At 37.1% G+C, this 23,651-nt stretch overlaps 2 protein-coding genes across 2 annotated transcripts; both read right to left on the reverse strand.

Annotated features, from left to right (window-relative positions):
- Positions 1–270: 270 nt before the first annotated feature.
- On the reverse strand, positions 271–2,245 carry LOC112701692 (receptor-like protein EIX2). The gene is made up of 2 exons (XM_025752420.3): positions 738–2,245; positions 271–521 (listed from the first exon to the last, which is right to left on the reverse strand). Exon 1 carries the CDS (start codon positions 1,849–1,851, stop codon positions 760–762), a length of 1,092 nt encoding a protein of 363 aa, XP_025608205.2. The 5' UTR covers positions 1,852–2,245; the 3' UTR covers positions 271–521; positions 738–759.
- Positions 2,246–12,439: 10,194 nt separating this feature from the next.
- On the reverse strand, positions 12,440–15,455 carry LOC112703720 (receptor-like protein EIX1). Its single transcript, XM_025755294.3, has 2 exons — positions 12,838–15,455; positions 12,440–12,610 (listed from the first exon to the last, which is right to left on the reverse strand). The coding sequence occupies exon 1, from the start codon at positions 15,438–15,440 to the stop codon at positions 12,855–12,857; it is 2,586 nt and encodes an 861-aa protein (XP_025611079.3). The 5' UTR covers positions 15,441–15,455; the 3' UTR covers positions 12,440–12,610; positions 12,838–12,854.
- Between the last annotated feature and the right edge of the window lie 8,196 nt (positions 15,456–23,651).

A 23,651-nucleotide genomic window follows, 5' to 3' on the forward strand; every position in this document is an offset into this window, starting at 1 on the left:
TATAAGTGAATATTGAACCATGAGAATTTATTAAGGAGTGCTTTGCAAATTGCAACACTTTTACTGAGTTGATAAATTAGTATACATGCATTCAAACAATATTAACCCTTCATTTCCTGTCATTTAGCTGGTGTGAAATTAAAAGATACTATTTCCTTCTTAGTTGTTAACTTATTATCTTGTACACACAAAGCAGTAGCTTATAGCAAAGCACAAACTATTAATAAGAAAACAACCATCACTTGGAATATCTATGTAGAATCACCACACTAGAAACAAATCCTTGTGACCTATATATAATTAATGCATCACATACCAGTAAGTAACATTACAAAAATGATTAGAGGAACAATATTCTGCATCAAAACCAACAAGCTTTATTTTAGAATATAAAAGTGACCATTGGGATTCAATAATCAGCTAGTGATACTGTAAGCGCAATCCACTGCATGAAGTATCTGCTGGATCTTTATGGCAGGTGCAGCTGATGAGATCTTATGTATTATGTTCTTCAAAAGAACCTGCAAAGATAAATTTTTTTTTTTAAATCTCTACCCATTCAAGTCATTTGTGAAAGTTAATCAATTAAATAAATATAACTGGTTCGTAAGAGTGCATCTCCATATATAACAGAAAATAAAACTGAAAACATTTACCTTTTAAATATGTATGTTAGATGGTAACAAAAATAATAAAATACAAAGTATATATTTAGTTATGCCATATTAAGAGGTTACCTGCAGAGAAGAGAATTGGATATCAGTGAAAGGAGTTGAGATTTGTGAGCAGCAGGACATAAAATCGGTCTCTCAAGTCATACAGAAATCTGAAGTAAGCATGTCTGCACTTGCGACTGAAGAAAATGGCACCACAAACTCCCCAAAAGCCTACAGCAAAGCCAACTCCTAAGCCCATATAGAGGCAGCTCAGAAAATCTGATTCATCACCATCATCATCATTCTCACCCAAAGTCTTTGTGTCATCTCCATGATTTGAGCAGTTTTTGGGAAGGGGAGGTCCACAAAGATCAGCATTCCCAATATAGCTAAGCTCACTGAATCTCTGAAGTTGGGTCCCTGATGGGATTTGGCCTCTCAAGTTATTGAATGACAGGTTCAAATTACTGAGGAAAGACAAACTGGACATGCTCTCAGGAATCTCTCCTGTGAGTTCATTTTTGGATAAATCAAGAGACTCCAGTTGTGTCATGTTTCCAATCTCTTTTGGTATGGTTCCTGTTAGCCTGTTATGGGATAGGTTCAAGAAATGCAACTGAGAGAGGCTGAACAGTTGTGGAGACATTGTTCCTGTCAGATTATTACTTGAAAGGTCAACCATGCGGATCAGCTTCAGGATTGACTGAAAATTCAATAGTTGACCTTTTACAAGCAATATAAGGTTGTCTCTGTATATAAAGAAAGCCCCTCCATCAAAGAATGTGTAGAAAATCCAACTGGTTGAATAGTGCATGTCAACAAAGGCTGTGATGTTGTTTAGGCATTTGGGTATATGTCCTGAGATTCTGTTATATGCAAGATCCAAAACAATGAGTAAAGGCATTTGACATATCTGTGAGGGAATGTTACCAATGAATTTGTTGGACCTTAACTGGACAATCCTTGTACTCTGCGGCATCCACTTTGGTATATTTCCAGAGAAGCTATTCTGGCGGACATTAAGGATGGACAGGGAGCGGCAATACTGAAGTGATGAAGATGATATGTCCCCAGACAAATTATTTTCATGCAGATGCAGTGATGTGAGATTCGACAATAAGGCCATTGATGGGGGTATGTTGCCACTAAGATTGTTGCCTCCCAGATTAAGACGACGCAGCGACTTCCAATTCATCCAGCAGTCTGTTAGTCCTCCAGATAAATTATTATGAGAAAGGTCCAAGTACTGCAACTTATTGTTGCTTTTCTTGCTGTGGCACAAGAGATGAGAGATGGACCCTGATAGAGAACTGTTGTTTAGCTGGAAGAAAACAACATTGGATGAAAGTCGAGGTAGATCACCTTTGAAATTATTTGATGGCAGCTCTATGATGCTGGAGTTCAGCACCACTTCTGACAAGTCCCCTTCTATTGTGTTGTTGTACAAATCTAGATGTTGAATTGTGGATGTAAATCTCCAAAAGTTGTTGTTATTTTCAGCAGCTTCAAGCAAGAACTCCGAGTTTTCAATGATGAGAGAATAGAGAGATGTCTGTGTATATACCCATTGAGGAAGTGTAGGGTGCAGTCGTCCAAGGTACAGCTTCTCAAGTTGGAAAGGTGGTATCCAGAGGGGATCAAAATAAAAATCAAACTATTTCAAATTTTTCAGTTTTGCAAAATTTCTTTCAGACACAACCCCTGTGAAGAGATTTCCCACTACCGACAAGGAGTCTAGGGATGACAAATTTCCCAAATTTGTAGGAAGAGATCCACAAAAATAGTTGTCATCAATGTAAGGCTGGTAAGATACTGAAGTTGGCCTATCCAATGTGGAATTGAGCCATTTAAGTAATTATCATGCAATGAAAGCCAAGTCAAAGAATGAAGTTTTGGCAACGTATCTGGTAGCTGGCCTATAAAATGATTACTTGCAAGGTCAATCCATAAGACATGAGAACTAAGATTAAATATCCATTTAGGCAACTCTGAGTGAAAATAATTATTGTAAAGATCAATAAACTGGAGTGATGTGCTAAAATTAGCATAGTCAAGAGATGGACTTATGTTTTCAAGTTGACAGCTGTCTAGGTGGAGCTCCACCAATGATGGAAGCACCGTCATCCAGTGAAGCCAATTAGTTTCCATGTGAAGATTTGTGTAAGTAAGGTGTATGTATTCCAAGGAGGGAATGCGAGAGAGCCACTGAAGACTCTTGATAAAAAGGTATTTGTTGTATGATAGATCAATGTAATTGAGAGTTGAAGAGTTCACAGTGGAATCAGCTGAGATAGTTGAAAAGTCATTGTAACTCAAATCCAAATGTTGTAAGTATTCCATGTCTAACAGAGAGAGATTGATGTCACCTGTAAGGCATTTCTGCGAGTTATATTCTTCATCTTCTTTAGCATCATAATAATCACACGAGAGAGTGAGGTGTATGACTCTGGCAGTGATGTTGTGACAACTGACTCCCTTCCACTGGCAGCAATCTTGCTCCTGCCGCCATGAAGATAGGAGGCCCGATGAATCAGTGACTCCTTCTTTGAACTTCAACAGGATTTCTTTATCTTTCTCGTTGCAACAAATGCACATCATGCACAATGTGCTCAGCATCATTGCAAAAACATATTTCCTCTTCCAAAGTGTATTATTGCTTTCCATTGATTAATTAAAGAAAGCGAACCTGAATTGTAATTAGGGTTCATATCTCGCTTCTTTGTTAAGCTGTGTATATATAGCAAGATTACGATTACCATACAAGTCATTCATGCAAGACCGAATGAATCATATCTCTTACTCTTGTGGTCGGAAAGCCATTATGGATGTGGAGTTTTAGGGAGACTTGACTGACGTGTGTTTCTGGATGTGGAAATTTAGGGACACTTGACTGACTTGTGTATTCCTCCAGCATCTGTGGAAAGTTTCTTCCTCTAGTAGTTAGCGCCATTTATTATCGATGATAACTTCTTTGTTACTCACAGCACAGGATGATAGGTGGAAACTGTAAAGTAAAAGAGATAGTATTATCATGTTGGGCTCTTACTGTATTGGGCTTTTATAGGAACCTTTTTCATTAAATTGCATTCTCCTTTCTGACCAACTAAAATAGTAAGGCCCGTCCAAAACTATTTTAAAACAAAAGAGAGTAAATCGCACTTTATTTTGTAAATTGCAAGTAATTAAATGAGATGCATTCCCAAAAAAATAAGAAGCAAAGCACTCTTTAATTCTAGGAGACCAACACTGTTTTTTGCTTTTATCTTAGATTTGAACGAATACAATTATATATATAACACATTTTGTGATAAGAAAATTCTGAGATGTATTAAAATGGGTCTTCACTTTGCATGAATGACTGATTATGACTCGTTATTGAACGTTTAAAAAACTGTCTGAAAAATACTATTAAGAGCATCTCTGCATGAGTAGTCAATGACTAATTGCATTGTAATTTATAGCTTATCAAACATGTTCCAGATTTATATATAATTTTAAAAGGCCAGAACGTGCTGTGACAGTGATGAGGTTAAAAAAGCTGAGCCAATGGCATAGTTGAGAATTTGTTGGCGGCTAAAAAAGCTGCCATGAAGATAGGAGGCCCCATGAGTCAGTGACTCCTTCTTTGAACTTCAACAGGATTTCTTTATCTCTCTCGTTGCAACAACTGCATATTATGCATAATGTGCTCAACATCATTGCAAACACATACTTCCTCTTCCAAAGTATATTATTGCTATCCATTGGTTAATTTAAGCAACCAAACCTGATTTTTAGGCTTTCTTGCTAACCTATGAATATATATAGGAAGATTACGATTACGATACAAGTCATTCATACAGAGACCAGACGAATCGTGTGTTAGTCTTGTGGTGAGAAACTCGTTATGGATGTGAAATTTTGGGGGAGAGTTGACTGACATGTGTTTTCCCACAGCAGCTGTGGAAATTTTCTTCTGTAGTGAGCACGGATCATATGGTTTTTCTTTTTTTCATCTTTTATTATAAAAAAAATAAAAAAGGTTAAAAACACAGACGAGAAGAACCCGAACCCGAACCCGCACCGAAATATGGTGCAGCATCCACCTCCATTTAGTCTCCTTGCATGGACCATGAGCATCGCCGTGAGCAAGTCAGCATCTCTGCATGAGTAATCAATGACTAATTGCATTATAACTTATAGCTTATCAAGCAATGCAGGGAATCCTTATAGTAATCAAGTATGATAAAATTAATTAAATCATCATATAGTAATTCAACTAAATAATTCTCAGAAGTATATATTAAATGCTTTTTTTTTTTTGAAACTCCGAAAAGTCAAATGTGTATTTGTGGTGTTTAAACTTTAAAGTCAATAAGTAACTCCAATGTGCATTTGTGTTAATTGAGTATACTCAACTAGGGAAAAAACAGTTATTGTCATTTTTTAGGAGAATTAATATTTCATCAAGGCAAGTATAACAGGGCCCCTGAACATTTTATGGTGAAATATTTTTGGGCATTAGTAATGAAGTGAGATTTAGTCTTATAATTTTGTGTCTCATGCATGCCTTTCACGGAACAAGAGGGAAATGACTACAAAGCCGTAATTGCTTCAATTCTTCCATTATTACTTCCCTTCTTCAAACGTGTCCAGTCAACGTTTTTAGTTGACTCACCGGTAGAGCCGTTATCAAATTTCTAAGCTAGCAACTCCGTCCAATGTGCGACACATTATAATCTATTTGTTTGGTATTATATTAAAAACAATTTTAACTTCTCAAAAAGTTAATTTGCAGTTTTTTGAAAAAGTAGAAATATATGACTTCTTACTTCTGGAGGAGTCATTCTATCACTTACTTAACAAAAATTAATTTTAAAACAAAAAAAATCTACTTTTCTTCTTGATTCTATGAAAAATACTGACCTTTCATCATCATTTTCACACAAGGTCTGTTAGAAACACTGTCCTTCCAAGCTTCCACCATCATTCTCACGCAATGTTCCAAGTCTCACCATTTTTACATAATGAAACATGTGATGGAAGTACTGATCTTCCACCACATTTTCAGACAATATTACATCTAAACAACTTACTGCATATATTCCTTCTACATATTTTTTTTTTATTATTTTATCACTATTTTTTATTATTAATTTGTATTCAAGTGTGGTATGAAATTTCAGTTTTAATTTTATTTTTTCATATGTAATTTTATAGCTTATTATTATTTTCATAGTTAATTATAACAAGTTCTTGACCTCAATAAAGGAGAAGAGAGTTCTAATATGAGTAAAAATAAAAAATAAAAAACAGCAATAAAATATACATTGACACACATTTTATATTTATTTTTTATTTTTACCTACCATATCATACACAATATTAGTGATTAGGTTATGTAAAATCAACATTCAATATTGGAAAGTATTTGTTATCATCGTTATTTTAATATTCATTCTCTTTTGTAAAAAAAATTTATCTTTTGAGTTATTTATGCAAACGCTACAACTTTAAAATAAGTATTTTTATAACTAAAAATCCAAATACAAAATAATTGTCCTTATGTTTTAAGCTTCTTTTTTCAAAAAAACTTATTTAAGTTACGGAATTCCTTTGCATGCATGGTCGCCAGAAACGTTCAAGAAAATAGGAGAGCAGTGGGGCAATGTGCTTCAGTGTGATGTAATTACTGGGGAAAAAGCCTCCTTCACAGTGGGAAGGATTCAAGTTGAGACGGGGGTGTTCGATGCAATCAGAGAATGGATGCAAATTGTTGTTGGAAAAACAGCATTTGGGATTTTTGTGAAGGAGGTAGGCTGCCAGGAGGATGCTGCGGTCAGTATGGAGAGAAGCAGAAGTGGCTATGATGAGAATGCAGCTTCTGGCGCCGCTGGCACGGCCCTGGAAAAGGGGGTGGGTAACTGGGATCCGGCGGCAGAATTGGTTTCCGACAAGCTTACAGAGGCTGCGCACGGAGAGGGCAGAATAGTAACTTCTGATGTCTTTTTGAATGATGTGAACGTTGAGTATTTGAATTTCAAAAAGGATACGGTTGTACCAGATTCAGATAGTACCAAGGAAGGTGGAGTAGCAGATTCTAAGGGGTGTGAGGTGGTTCATGAGGGGGAGTCGGAGAATACGGTTACGCAGGTTTGTGGAGGTGTGAGAGGAGATCATGTGGAATGGGCTGGTACTTATGGTATGTATGACGAGGCCCATCAGGTGTGTTACAAGGCTGGGGCGTGTGTGGGTTATTGTAGAGGGGTGGGCTGGTCTTCAGTTGGCCCAATAGCAAATCAGAGGGTAGATGGGAGGTTGACTGTGTACGAAACACGCCTGCGAAGGGAGCCAGCTGTTGGGCTGGGCCAGGCTAGTCTACTGCATGCAACGGTCCATGGACCTCTCTCCATTGGGGGCAAGGCCGGGTCGGGTACTCTTATGATCCGGCAGGTCCCACGAGATCTGGGTGATGCGGCGCAAATGGTAGGTTTGCGAGAGAGGCTGGGGTGCCAAGACGAGGAGGAACTTGAGGAGGGAGAGGTGAGGCACACAGCTAGGGGCTCGTTGGAGGATAGGATCCAGGTTTTGGAAGAGAAGGTGGAGGGAGTAGGGCCGACTGAGGAGGCTGGTGTTGAGTTGGATTGTGGCGGTGTAGCGCATGAGGGGACGAGGGTGGGGGAAGCAAATCGCCGGCAGATACAAGGGGCGCAGCACGGTGGTGGTGAGACCGGTCTCCACGATGATGGTTCCCAAACGAGTCTAAGCCGAAAAACGAGGAAGGGTGAAACCTCAGAAGCTAAAGGCAACACAGAGGGAGACATACTGGGGGTGGCTGCTAAAAGCGACGCCCGGGGGGGTGGGGCAGGGAATGAGCTGGGCCCAGGTGGTCATGTAGAAGGGGAGGAGTACATGGGTACGCAGGGAGTACAGAGCCAGGAAAACCAAGCAACCTGGGCACTGGCTGTGGAATCGGGAGCGGTTTTATACGATGAGGAAGAAGACATTATGGCGATTCTACAAGCACAAAATGAGGAAATAGCGGCAAAGAGAAGGCTAGCGAAGCAGAAGGAAAAGGCGAGAAGGAGTCGGCCAAAAAATAAACAAAAGGTGAGCAAAACTTTATTTAAATGATTGTGGGCAGTTGGAATATTAGGGGGTGGAGGGGGGACGGTAAAATGAGCATGCTGAAGTCTTTGAAAAGTAAATATAAATTGAACATGTTGGGGTTGGTTGAAACAAAAAAAGAAGTGATTACTAAATATGAGGTTGCAAGGCTTTGGGGATCTAGTAATGCTGGTTGGGATTTTGTGGAAGCTGTAGGAACAGCCGGGGGGTCTGCTATTAATTTGGGATGATGGAGTGTTTCAAGTCCGTCACAGATATAAAGGTGAGAGGTGGCTGTGTGTTGAAGGCATCTTAACAAGGACCAACTTTTACTGTGCTTTTTGTTTGGTGTACGGGGCGCATGGGAGGGAGGCAAAGAGGGGGGTGTGGGAGGAACTGAGTTATGTGGCAGGGCTGTGTCAGGTTCCGTTCTGTTTTATGGGAGACTTTAATGAAATTTTACAAGTTGGGGAGCGTAAAGGAGTTACTAGCTTGCCGGCATCATCGGAAGAGTTTAAGGGATGGGTGCATGACATGCAGTTGATTGATTTGCCTCTTACGGATAGGAAGTTTACATGGTTTAGGGGGCGGTCCTGTAGTCGGATTGATAGAGTGATGGTGACTATTAGAAAGGAATTGCACTGGAAACAGATGTCTCGATCTAAGCATGCTGCAAACATGGATAAGAATACCAGATACTTTCATAACATTGCCTCAGCCAGAAGACGGAATAACAGGATTTCTGTGATACAGGCTATACAAGCGGAGACTCTTTCGGCTGAAATAACGAGTTATAGTTTCACGAGCTCCGTTTGGAAAGGTTTTGTTCCTCCGAGGATTGAGCTATTTGGGTGGTTTGTGCTAGTTGATCGAGTTAACACCAAGGAGCGGCTGGGTAAAATAGGAGTCAACATTCTGGGGGATAGTTTGTGTGTAATGTGTACTAAGGAATTAGAATCTGCTGAGCATTTATTCCTTAGGTGTGAGGTAGCTTGGCAGGTGTGGTGTAAGTGGTTGAGGTCACTAGGTAGAGAGTGGGTGATCCCTGGAACCATTAGGGAAATGTTTGAAAGCTGGCATGGCTTGCATAATAGACAACAAGGGCAGCAGATGTGGATGACAGTGTTCTTTGCAGTTATTTGGAACATCTGGTTGAAACGGAATGCCCGAATCTTTAAGAATACAAGAGCAAGCCTGGAGGTAATCCACACAAAGACGGTGATGAGCTATACAGAATGGCGTGGTGGTGATTCTGGGGGAGGCTGTTGATAGGTCTGGGATGTTAGGTGTTGGTTTGGTTGGTAGCTCGTTGTGTGTCTTCTTCTTTACTTTATGCTCCACTTTAATGTGTTGAGCTTTCTATGTTTCAAAAAAAAAAAAGTTATTTACCCAAACTGTGCCTAAAAACGCTGGCTAACAAAATCCTGCATTTAAGCACGTTAGAGACAGTTAAACCATGCGGTTCTTCCAGTAATATATGCATACCTGCCAAAATGCAATACAATACTATACTAATTATTTGGAATTGAAAGAAAGCAAGGAACCATGCATCCTAAACCCAAAAGATTTCCTCAGATTATGATAACAATATTACAATTAATTTATGTTAATGTTGTAAGTGTGGAGATCAAATTCGAATTACACTTCCCTATTAATTCTCTATTAATTCGAATTGATGTGATTCAAATTATTCTTGGTTTCCTAATTCGAATTAGCTTGATTCAAATTACATAGAAACATGTTTTTGGGTGATCCTTGTCACGTTTTTTCTCTTTGGTAAAATCCTATAATTTCTCCTACCATTTGGTTTAATATTGTGATTTGCCTTAAAAACTATAGTTTTTGTCCTTTAACATTTTTTTTTAAATATTTTTAATGGTTAATTTTATTCAATTTTGTTTTTTAACATTTTTAATTTATTTAATTTTGTCTCTAACGTTTTATATAAAATTAGTGTTTAAGGATAATTTTGATACTAATAAAAAATATTAGAGACAAAATTAAATGAAACTAAATGTTAAAAATATTTTTTTTAAAAATTACAAACTTAACAATAAAAAACATACTTTATCCACACACAAAATAAAAGAAAAAAATAGCACAGAAATTTATTGAGATAACTAAAGATAGATGTAAGATGAATATTGAACCATGAAAATTTTTTAAGGAGTGTTTTGCAAATTGCAACACTTTTACCGAGTTGATAAATTACTATACATATTCAAACATTGTTAACTATTTATTTTCTTATTATCTTGTACGCACACAAAGACACAAAGCAGTAGCCTATGCCCTATGGAAAAGCACAGACTATTAGTAAAAAACATCATCACTTGGAATATCTACGTAGAAGAACCATCACACTAGAATTATATCCTTGTGCCCTATATATATAACTAATGCATCACAGATCACATACCAGTAAGAGCATCTCCAATTCGATGTTTATAGAATATCATTTAATATTTTCAAAAAATGAATTAATTTAAAATTAAAATTAGTTTATAAAATTAAATCGATATTATTTTAGAGATATTAATTATTTTAATAAAATTTTGTTATGTATATAATTATGTTGATAAAATAATTAAAAATAATACAAAATTTTAATTAAACTAATACTAAATATTAGATGATCAAATTTTATTTTATTTGATGTCAGCTCTATGATGCTGTAGTTCAGCAACACTTCTGACAAGTCTCCTTCTACTGTGTTGTTGTACAAATCTAGATGCTGAATTGTGAATGTAAATCTCTAAAAGTTGTTGTTATTATCAGCAGCTTCAAGCCAGAACTCTGAGTTTTCAATGATGAGAAAATAGAAAGATGTCTGTGTATATATCCATTGAGGAAGTGTAGCGTGCAGTCGTCCAAGGGACAGCTTCTCAAGTTGGAAATGTGGTATCCATTGGGATCAAAATCAAAGGTGATGTTTGGTGATCCCAAAGACAAGAATTTCAAATTTTTCAGTATTGCAAAATTTCTTTCAGACACAACCCCTGTGAAGAGGTTTCCCGTGGCCATGAAGCTGTATAGGGATGACAAATTTCCCAAATTTGTAGGAAGAGATCCAGAAAAATAGTTTTAAAAAATGTACAGGATGGTAAGATACTGAAGTTGGCCTATCCAATCTGGAATTGAGCCACTTAAGTAGTTATCATTCAATGAGAGTTTCCAAGAATTGAGGATTTGACAACGTATTTAGTAGCTGGCCTATAAAATAATTTTGTGAAAGGTCGATCTCAAGGACATGAGAACTGAGATTGAATATCCATTGTGGCAACTCTGAGTGAAAAGAATTACCTGGAGTGATGTGCTAGAATTAGCATATTCAAGAGTCTTCAAGTTTACAGCTGTATAAGTACAGCTCCACCAATGATGGGAGCGCCGTCATCCAATGAAGCCAGTTAGTTTCCATGTAAAGATTAGTGTAACCAAGGTTTATGTGTTCCAAGGAGGAAATGCGAGAGAGCCACCAGTAGCTTAATTGTACTAATATATATAGAGTTATCATTAGTCAATAATGAAATTTGTATGTAATTCGATGTTAGTATTCGGTATTTTCATTACCCACCTATATATATTGGCTAACTTTTATTTATCACAAAAAATGGGATACATATCTCAAATAAACTACTTTTATGATTATATCTATATTTACATATGTATATACATGTTATTATAATTTTGTTCATACAAGAAAAATTTTATGATTTATTTTTATAAACCAAGTCAACTTCTTCACATCTCAAAGAACAGATAAAAAACAAATAAACATAATAGATCTACTGAAAAAATAAAAAAATAATATAAATAGATAGAAGTTCATACCTAATATGTGATAGAGATGTATTTGTGTTGAAATTTGTGAAGATTAAGTTAAAAAATAAAAAATATATGAAGCCTGTGTGTTAGAATGTGTGAAGATTAAGATGAGAAGTTAGAAATATACGAGAGATTTCAACGGCAATATAATAGCGGGAAATATGTGCGGAAAAATAAATAAAATTTGACAAGCACAAGCCAATTTTAAAAAAGTTCCTGCTTAGATACTTTTAAAAGCACCTTAACTTTTAAAAGCTGCAAGTACAAACACTTAACATTTTAATTTACTAAACACAAAATGAAGTGTTTGTACTACCTCTTGAAAAAGCCTTTACTAAACCCAGCCTAATTGCATCGTAACTTATATAGCTTATCAAACATGTTCTAGATCTAGATTTACATATAATTTTAAAACGCCAGAACGTGTTGTGACAGTTGATGAGGTTAAAAAACCTGAGTTAACGGCATAGTTGAGAATTTGTTGGCGGCTAAAAAAGCTGCAGAGTTCCAATCCTAGGTTAAACACTTAACCTCAAGAAGTGGAATATAAAACTTATAGTAATGTGTGTGAGTGAGTTCTGTGTTGTGTAAAACCAAAAGAAAAAGAGAAAAGATGAATATTGAACCATGAAAATTTATTAAGGAGTAGTTTGCAGCACTTTTACTGAATTAATAATTTATTATTCATACATTCAAATAATATTAACCCTTTATTTCCTTATTAGTTATTATCTAGTACACATAGTAGTAGCTTATGGCAAAGCACAAACTATTTGTTAGAAAACATCGTCACTTGGCATATCTATGTAGAACAAACACACTGGAAATAAATCCTAGTTATTAATGCATCACATCCAAACTAAGAAACTATATCTACGCTACTTTCTCTTTAGGATATAAAAGTGAAATTGGGCTACATTAATAAACTAGTGATACTGTAATGACAATACACTTGATACATGCTAAAATAGCACAAGTCTGCTGTATCTTTTTGGTAAGTGCAGCTAATGAGATCTTGATGTATTATGTTTTCTCAAAAGAACCTGCAAAGATAAGAAATTAAACTTCTTTGTTTCTAATCTCTACCCATTCAAGTCATTTGTGCAACTTAATCCAAGAAATAAATATAATTGGTTCCTAAGAGTGCATGTACATATATAACAGAAAATTAAACTGAAAACATTTTACCTTTTAAATATGTATGTTAGATGGTAACAAAAATAATAAAATACAGAGTATATATTTAGTTATGCCATAATTAAGAGGTTACCTGCAGAGAATTGGATATCAGTGGAAGGAGTTGAGATTTGTGAGCAGCAGGACATAAAATCGGTCTCTCAAGTCATACAGAAATCTGAAGTAAGCATGTCTGCACTTGCGACCGAAGAAAATGGCACCACAAACTCCGCAAAAGCCTGAAGCAAAGCCAACTCCTAAGCCCATATAGAGGCAGCTCAGAAAATCTGATTCATCACCATCATCATCATCATTCTCACCCGAAGCCTTTGTGTCATCGCCATGATTTGAGCAGTTTTTGGGAAGGGGAGGTCCACAAAGATCAGCATTCCCAATATAGCTAAGCTCACTGAAGCTCTGAAGTTGGGTCCCTGAAGGGATTTGGCCTCTCAAGTTATTGAATGACAGGTTCAAATTATTGAGGAAAGACAAACTGGACATACTCTCAGGAATCTCTCCTGTGAGGTCATTTTTGGACAAATCAAGAGACTCCAGTTGTGTCATGTTCCCAATCTCTTTTGGTATGGTTCCTGTTAGCCTGTTATGGGATAGGTTCAAGAAATGCAACTGAGAGAGGCTGAACAGTTGTGGAGACATTGTTCCTGTCAGATTATTACTTGAAAGATCAACCATGCGCATCAGCTTCAGGTTTGAATAATAATCCGATTGTTGGCCTTTTACAAGCAATATAAGATCGTCAATGTATATAAAGAAAACCCTTCCATCAAAGAATTTATAGAAAATCCAACTGGTTGAATAGTGCATGTCAACAAAGGATGTGATGTTGTTTAGGCATTTGGGTATATGACCTGAGATTCTGTTATATGCAATATCCAAAATAATGAGGAAAGGCATTTGACATATCTGTGAGGGAATATTACCAATGAATTTGTTGGATCTTAATTGAAGAATCCTTATATTCTGCGGCATCCACTTGGGTATGTATCCAGAGAAGCTATTCTCGCGGACATTAAGAATGGACAGGGAGCGGCAATACTGAAGTGATGAAGAAGATATGTCCCCAGACAAATTATTTTCATGCAGATGCAGTGATGTGAGATTCGACAAAAAGGCCATTGATGGGGGTATGTTGCCACTAAGATGGTTGCCTCCCAGATTAACATGACGCAGCGACTTCCAATTCATCCAGCAGTCTGTTAGCCCTCCAGATAAATTATTATCAGAGATGTCCAAGTACTGCAACTTATTGTTGCTTTTCTTGCTGTGGCACAAGAGATTAGAGATGGACCCTGATAGAGAACTGTTGTATAGTTGGAAGAAAACAACATTGGATGAAAGTCGAGGTAGACCACCTTTGAAATTATTTGATGACAGGTGTATGATGCTGGAGTTCAGCAACACTTCTGATAAGTCCCCTTCTATTGTGTTGTTGTACAAACTGAGATGCTGAATTGTGGATGTAAATCTCCAAAACTTGTTGTTATTGTCAGCAGCTTCAAGCAAAAACTCTGAGTTTTCAATGATGAGAAAATAGAGAGATGTCTGTGTATATACCCATTGAGGGAGTGTAGGGTGCAGTCGTCCAATGTACAGCTTGTCAAGTTGGAAAGGTGGTATCCAGAGGGGATCAAAATCAAAGTTGATGTATGGTGATTCCAAGAACAAGTATTTCAAATTTTTCAGTTTTGCAAAATTTCTTTCCGACACAACCCCTGTGAAGAGGTTTCCCTCTGCCAACAAGGTGTCTAGGGATGACAAATTTCCCAAATTTGTAGGAAGTGATCCGGAAAAATAGTTGTCAGAAATGTCAAGGGTGGTAAGATACTGAAGTTGTCCTATCCAATGTGGAATTGAGCCATTTAAGTAATTATCATGCAATTGAAGGCTAGTCAAAGAATGAAGTTTTGGCAACGTATCTGGTAGCTGGCCTATAAAATGATTACTTGAAAGCTCAATCCCTAAGATATGAGAACTAAGATTGAATATCCATCTTGGCAACTCTGAGTGAAAATAGTTATTGTGAAGATCAATATACTGGAGTGATGTGCTAAAATTAGCATATTCAAGAGATGGATTTATGTCTTCAAGTTTACAGCTGTATAAGTACAGCTCTACCAATGATGGGAGCACCGTCATCCAGTGAAGCCAGTTAGTTTCCATGTGAAGATTAATGGTACTGAGGTCTACGTATTCCAAAGAGGAAATCCGAGAGAGCCACTCAAGACTCTTAATAAAAAGATTTTTGTTGTAAGATAGATCAATGTAATTGAGAGTTGAAGAGTTGACAGCGGAATCAGATGAGATAGTTTTAAAGTCATTCATACTCAGATCCAAATGTTGCAAGTATTCCATGTCTAACAGAGAGAGATTGATGTCACCTGCAAGGCATTTCTGCGAGTTATATTCTTCATCTTCTTCAGCATCATAATAATCACACTCGAGAGCGAGGTGTATGACTCTGGCAGTGATGTTGTGACAGGTGACTCCCTTCCACTGGCAGCAATCCTGTTCCTGCTGCCATGAAGATAGGATTCCCGATGGGTCAGTGACTCCTTCTTTGAACTTCAACAGGATTTCTTTATCTTTCTCGTTGCAACAACTGCACATCACGCATAATGTGCTCAACATCATTGCAAACACATACTTCCTCTTCCAAACTATATTATTGCTATCCATTGGTTAATTTAAGCAACCAAACCTGATTTTTAGGCTTTCTTGCTAACCTATGAGTATATATAGGAAGATTACGATTACGATACAAGTCATTAATACAGAGACCAGATGAATCGTGTGTTAGTCTTGTGGTGAGAAACTCGTTATGGATGTGAAATTTTGGGGGAGAGTTGACTGACATGTGTTTTCCCACAGCAGCTGTGGAAAATTTCTTCTGTAGTGAGCGTGGATCATATGCTTTTTCTTTTTTTCTTCTTTTATTAAAAAAAAATAAAAAAAGGTTAAAATAAAAACACAGACGAGAAGAACCCGAACCCGAACCCGCACTCAAATATGGTGCAGCATCCACCTCCATTTAGTCTCCTTGCCTGGACCATGAGCATCGCCGTGAGCAAGTCAGCATCTCTGCAGGAGTAATCAATGACTAATTGCATTATAACTTATAGCTTATCAAGACAATGCAGGGAATCCTTATAGTAATCAAGTATGATAAAATTAATTACATCATCGTATAGTAATTCAACTTGGAAAAGTCTAAAAGGCCAGCAATTTTATTGAATTTTGGCCAGCATATAACCAGCAGAGAATGGTGAGTCATTGGATGAAATCTCACATCAATCTCACACCATTAAATTATCATTGATGGCTATTTGATGACTACCAATCACAAAAGTTGCTGGCCTCCTAACATTGCTCATTCAACTTAATAATTTCATCAAGGCAAGTATAACAGGGCCTGAACATTTTATGGTGAAATATTTTTGGGCATTAGTAATGAAGTGAGATTTTGTCTTGTGATTTTGTGTCTCATGCATGCCTTTCACGGAACATGAGGAAAATGACTACAAAGCCGTGATTGCTTCAAACTTTGTTGCTTCAATTCTTCCATTTTTAATTCCCTTGTTCAAACGTATACAATCAAAATTTCTAGTTGACTCACCAGTGGAGCCGTCATCAAATTTCTAAGTTAGCAACTCCTTCCAATGTGCGACACATTATAAACTAAAAATGCTAGCTAACAAAATCCTGCATTTAAGCACGTTAGAGACAGTTAAACCATGCGGTTCATCCAGTAATATATGCATACCTGCCAAAATGCAATACAATACTATACTGTATAAGCCCATTATCTCCCTCAACCAAAATGCATTTCACAAAAAACTAAAAAAGGGATAAAAATATAGTTTTTATCCTTTAACGTTTTTTTAAATATTTTTAATGGTTAATTTCATTCAATTTTATTCTTTAACGTTTTTAATGTATTTAATTTTATCCCTAATGTTTTATATAAAATTAAAATTAGTTTATAAAATAAAATCGATATTATTTTAGAGATATTATATTATTTTAATAAAAAATTAATAAAATTGTTCATACACTGGCCCAACACTAAGACTCAGGTCCAAATACACCAAAAGGTCCAATCCAAAGATTGGCCTTCGTTATTCACCGACCTCTTTAGAAGAGGTCGGACTCAACACAGACTTCTTTCTAAAGAAGTCGGGCTCAAGAGATAGCTGGCAGATAACACTTATTCAAATAAGTAACTGCCCCTAAAATCTCTCTAACCACTTCTAGAAGTCATATCCCAACAATCCCTATATAAAAGGGACGGTTATCCACTTAAAAAGGTGGCACTACTCCAACGGTGGTTATTGGATCACCACTATAAATACCCTGACACCCATCAGGTATCTCTAAGTTCCAATACATTCTAAACCTGCTTAATCCCATGCGGCATCGGAGTGTCTTTGCAGGTACCACCCCCCATCTCTTGGAACACACAACTCGGAGGCGGCTCCCAGACGTAAACCAAGTCGGAGACCACACTCCTCCAACGCTTGGGTCTCAGACAAGCCCAACCACCGTCCGGTTCTAGGTAAGCCCCGGAACATTGGCGCCGTTGCCGGGGACCTGGAGCTCAACTCTTGATAATGGCGGATGATCAATAACATAGTCAGACAACCACTCGACATGAATAAGATGCAAGCATGTTAAAAAGAAGCTGGAATACAGTTTCTATGGATACCAGAAATCCCGTAAAAACTTCTCCCAGTGGGCAGAGATATCAAATAGGGATGATGATTCTACTTCTACAGTTAAATTGGATTAAAAGAGAAGAAAGCACCGTCCCAAGGCCATTGTAGAAAGCAAACCAAGACGAACTCGAAAGCCAATTGAATAAAAGAATTTTCAATTCAGAAAATTCAATTGGCAAAAGAAGTTACGTGGAAAAAAAAAAGACGAACTCGAAAGCCAATTGAATAAAAGAATTTTCAATTCAGAAAATTCAATTGGCAAAAGAAGTTACGTGAAAAAAAAAAAGACGAACTCGAAAGCCAATTGAATAAAAGAATTTTCAATTCAGAAAATTCAATTGGCAAAAGAAGTTACGTGAAAAAAAAAGACGAACTCGAAAGCCAATTGAATAAAAGAATTTTCAATTCAGAAAATTCAACTGGCAAAAGAAGTTACGTGAAAAAAAAAAGACGAACTCGAAAGCCAATTGAATAAAAGAATTTTCAATTCAGAAAATTCAACTGGCAAAAGAAGTTACGTGAGAAAAAAAAAGACGAACTCGAAAGCCAATTGAATAAAAGAATTTTCAATTCAGAAAATTCAATTGGCAAAAGAAGTTACGTGAAAAAAAAAGACGAACTCGAAAGCCAATTGAACGTAAAAAAAAAAGACGAACTCGAAAGCCAATTGAATAAAAGAATTTTCAATTCAGAAAATTCAATTGGCAAAAGAAGTTACTCGAAAGCCAATTGAATAAAAGAATTTTCAATTCAGAAAATTCAATTGGCAAAAGAAGTTACGTGAAAAAAAAAAGAGGAAAAGGGAACGTGACTAATCCCAACCTCTTCGTGAAATAGGATGGATAATGACATCTGTGCCAACTTACAATCTCAGAAAAATCCATGATACCCACTCATGAAATGGAACAGTTGCATGTTCCAAATACACAGCATCAGCCAATTTGAACGCAACCCAATCCGACAACGGAGTGATGAATCCAGTTTTTTCTTCAGTGGATTCACCTGTCAATTACAACAGTGAATAACACAAAGAATTCTCATGGTACATCTTTCGTTGGTTGCTCACAAATTACATCACTGCCAATGAATATGGAAAGAAATATTCTTGTGGTAGAATTTGATGTTGTTTGCACACCAATAAAGATGGATGTCTTCCAGGAAGAAAACTGGAATCCGATCCAAAGGAAAAAGAAAGTCGGGGTGGCAAAGGCCCAGTCTTCATTGGAGGGAATGATGGTCAGACTTTTCTTCAAAGGTCGGATGAGCCGGGAGCTCACAAAGAAAATTCGACCTCTTTTAGAAAGCTCATGAAGAAAAGTCCGACCTCTTTTAAAGGTCAGACTTTACAATAAGGTCGGATGAGTTGGGAGTTCACCAAAGAGAATCCGACCTCTTTTAGGGAGTTCACCAAAGAAAATTCGACCTCTTTTAGAGAGCTCACGAATAAAAGTCCGACCTCTTTTTAAAGATCAGACTTTACAATAAGGTCGGATGAGTTGGGAGCTTACCAAAGAAAATTCGACATCTTTTAGAGAGCTCATGAAGAAAAGTCCGACCTCTTTTAAAGGTTAGACTTTACAACAAGGTCGGATGAGTTGGGAGCTCACAAAGAAAATCCGACCTCTTTTAGATCCCATGAAGAAAGTCCGACTTCTTTTAAAGGTTAGACTTTACAACAAGGTCGGATGAGTTGGGAGCTCACAAAGAAAATCCGACCTCTTTTAGATCCCATGAAGAAAGTCCGACCTTTTTTAAAGGTTAGACTCTACAATGAGGTCTAAAACCTCATTGCTCAGAAGAATCCGACCTCTTTAGATCCGACAAAGAAAAAATCCGACCTCGTTTTGGAGTCTGTAAAAAATCCGACCTCTTTCACGATCAACTCTACAATGAGGTCAAAAACCTCGAAGAATATCAGAAAGAGATTCCGACTTCTTTTAAAAGATCAGAGTCTACAATGAGGTCGAAAACCTCCAAGCTTAGAAAGAAAGTCCAACCTCTTTCCAAGCTTAGAAAGAAAAATCTGACCTCTTCTAAAGATCCAAGCTTATGAAGATAATTTGACCTCCTCTGAGGATTCAAGTCTACAAATAAAAATCCGACTTCCTTTAAGAGCTTACAAAGAAAAGTCCGACTTCTTTCTTGAGGTACAACTTCGAGAACCAGATCCCAAGCCTAAATGGCCATGAGAAGGTCATACGAAGAAATTTCTCAACTGACAACCTCGTCTTGATCCAAAATGACATCGGACCAAAAGCGGACGAAGAAAAGCCAACACCAAAATGAAAAGATCCAACAAAGTCACTTAAGACTTGAAAAAAAACTACTACAACATACTCAACTTACTCGAAAACAATCTACCTAGATTGTGCCATGTTTACAACAAAAGGGATACTACAGCTAGAAAGTGCACCTTACTCCTTAATGCACACTTTTTCTGACTTGAAGTGATGAGATCCAAAGTGGCGTAAGAAGTTATAAATGCAAATCGTGGTCCGACCTCATTAAGCCACTTGTACTAAATCAAACTGGCAAGGGGCAAAGCCTAAAACGAATTGCACAAATAACTTAAGGACAACGTGATCATAATCAAACATCAACACGAAGAGGATGTAAACCCGACGTCACAACAATTTGTTTAAAACAAATTGAGAAAGGATGGCGATTTATAAGAATGCCTCCTCAAGCCAAGAGATAAGTATCCGACCTTACTAAGTTGACACAACAAGTATAAAACAAGTTATCCGACCTCCCAAACAGAGAGTCCAAAATAACTTGTAAAAGTCACATAGAAACAAATAGTAAGATTCAAGAATGGCATGACTGAATACTCGAGTCCGACTTTATGAAGCTCGACCTCGAGTAGGGGCACTGGCTTATCATGAAAGCTAAGTCCAAAATTATTAAAAACTAAAGACAATATTCTACAATGATGCTAGAGCACGAAAGAAGAACGTAACCCCCTTCCAGAAACCTGAGAGCAAACTCAGATAAGGAAAGAGCTCTTGAGACAAAGGATGGCTACGAGATTCGCCGCAAAAGACCTCATCTTGATAAGAAAAAATATCAGGCTACTGAATTCGGGCGAATGAAAGCTGACAACAAAAAGGATAGGACCCTACAAGATTACTGAGATCTTAGGAAAATGTTATTACAAGGTGATCGACTTAAACAGCACCGAGCTACCAAGGTCGTGGCATGCTTGTAACATGAAAAGGTACTATAGCTAAAAGCGAACTCTACTCCATGAACCTTCGCAAATAAATAAAGATCTTTTATCTCTTATAAATTTCTTCTCGTTTTTCTTTCTTTCTACGAAACGCGCCGACTTAAGCTCGACAAAGCGTGAAAATCCCATGAACCGACCTAGATGGTCGTCAGGATAAAACGACGAGGTACAAGTCGGTGTAAAGAGGTTATAAAAGTCGATCGTAATAAACTCGGAAATTATCTGACTCACAAGTCGGAAAAACCGAGAAAAAGGGAAACGCATCGCAAAAATAACCTAAATCATAAGAGCTCAATAAATCAAAAATTGAGTATAAGGAATACCAAAAAGAGATCAGGAAACCTATTGAAAGCACTAAGGCAAAATGTTGTCCCGAGTTGTTAAGGAAAACTTAACTTAAAGAAAGGGACAGTCAGCCAAGAAAAAGGTTTTTCAAAATAAAGATCAAAAATGTTTTTTCTAAGATTACTGAAATCTTAGAAAAGGGCTACTACAAAGTGTCTAACTTCGAGGGTGAAAAACTACCCAGGTCGCAACACACCTCCAACATAAGGAGATAAAATAATTCCTTATGAAAATTGATTTTCTACAATTAACACACACCAATTGAAGCTCGATAAACCGCGAAAATCACGGGCCGATCATATAGAAATCGCCTGGATGAAGCGACGAGGAACCAATTGGTGGAAAGAAGTTACATATGCGAATTGGAAAGAAAACACCTCGAAAAAGCTTGGGCCAAACGGGTTGAAAAAGTTGTGTTTAGAACAAGTCGCAAAAGTAACTTAACTAAATATGCCCCTTGAGGCATAAATACGATCTAACAACTCGATCCACACGGATAACAAATGGATCGTACAAAATCTCAAGCCCACAATCTCATCTCTACAAGTTCTAAAAATAAACGACCTAGTCGTATAAAATGGAACACTTTCACAAAAACAAGTTGTTCCAAGAAAACTCGTTCTAGCATTCACAACAACATAAGGATAACTTGGATTAAACGAGTTATGCCAGTCAACCATATTTTCAACGAAATTGTGTTAAGCACAAGTCGTGTCTATCTAAAAGCAAAGCTTTAAAAGTGATTTGTATCAAAATGAATCACTTCAACCAAACGACTTGTATAGAAACGAGTTAAAAAGGAAGGATTGTAAACGTTTCTAAACAAAATCGAAACGTAAAAACTATCCTCCAAAACAACTTGGATAAAACAAGTTGTATCATACACAAGGACGACAACCTTGTAAAAACTAGAAAGGGGAGGGAATAAACATATAATCCTTTTACCTAAGGCGCCAATTTATGCTCGACAAAGCGCAAAAATCACAAGCTGGCCTTTTCAATGGTCGCTCGGATAAAGCGACGAGGTATAAATTGGTGTCCAATGGTTATTATACGGCTTGATGATTTAAAACAACTCAAGCCCATGAGTTGAACAAAATCGAGTAAAAAATAACCATATGATCTAAGTAATTTGTATTAAAATAAATTGCGCAAAACAACTTGATATATAACGAGTTGTGCTTCAAAAAAGTGACTTGTATAAAAAACAAGTCATCTAGAAAACTCAGAATGAATGAGTTCAACAAAAAAAGGCTTCATTCGAAAATCCTTTCTGCTTGATTGCTCGAGTCCGACTTCATAAAGCTCGACCTCGAGCAGGGGCATAATGGATAAAGCAACGGAGTCCGATGGTTATAAAGATGATCTGATAGTTTAAAAGGACTCAAAATAAACAATTTGTACTTGAAACAAGTTGTGAAGTCCTAAAAAACAGCTCGATTTTAAATGAGTTGTATGAAATTAGATCAAGAAATAGCCACATTTTAATTAAACGATTTGAAATGAAACAAATCGTAAGACCTTAAAACTACTCGCATCGAACGAGCAAGATAAGGTTATACTAAAAAATACGAGTTTTGAAATAAACGATTTGTATCAAAACAAGTCGTAAGAAATCAGAATAAGTTTCAGAAAGGTGATTTGTATTAAAACAAGTCATGTATCCTCAAAACAACTCGAATTGAACGAGTTGTACGAAACTAGGACAAGAAATATTCTTTGGTTAAGTAAGATGTGCTAAAACCAATTATACAGAGCCTACAAGCCCGAGTTTAAATACTCGAATCCAACTCTTAAGAAAAAGAGATTGAACTCGAGTAGGGGCACTGTTCATACACTGGCCCAACACTAAGGCTCAGGTCCAAATACACCAAAAGGCCCAATCCAAAGATTGACCTTCGTTATTTACCGACCTCTTTAGAAGAGGTCGGACTCAACACAGACTTCTTTCCAAAGAAGTCGGGCTCAAGAGATAGCTGGCAGATAACACTTATTCAAATAAGTAACTGCCCCTAAAATCTCTCTAACCACTTCTAGAAGTCATATCCCAACAATCCCTATATAAAAGGGACGGTTATCCACCTAAAAAGGTGGCACTACTCCAACGGTGGTTATTGGATCACCACTATAAATACCCTGACACCCCTCAGGTATCTCTAAGTTCCAATACATTCTAAACCTGCTTAATCCCATGCTGACTTAGGCATCGGAGTGTCTTTGCAGGTACCACCCCCCATCTCTTGGAACACACAACTCGGAGGCGACTCCCAGACGTAAACCAAGTCGGAGACCACACTCCTCCAACGCTTGGGTCTCAGACAAGCCCAACCACCGTCCGGTTCTAGGTAAGCCCCGGAACAAAAATTTTGTTAGTTATATAATTATGTTGATGAAATAATTAAAAATAATATAAAATTTTAATTAAACTAATACTAAATATTAGATGATCAAATTTTATTTGATTTGATGTCAGCTCTATGATGCTGGAGTTCAGCAACACTTCTGACAAGTCCCCTTCTATTGTGTTGTTGTACAAATCTAGATGCTGAATTGTGGATGTAAATCTTCAAAAGTTGTTGTTATTGTCAGCAGCTTCAAGCA

This window comes from Arachis hypogaea, chromosome 7 (genome assembly GCF_003086295.3).
Source record: "Arachis hypogaea cultivar Tifrunner chromosome 7, arahy.Tifrunner.gnm2.J5K5, whole genome shotgun sequence".
NCBI lineage: Eukaryota > Viridiplantae > Streptophyta > Magnoliopsida > Fabales > Fabaceae > Arachis > Arachis hypogaea.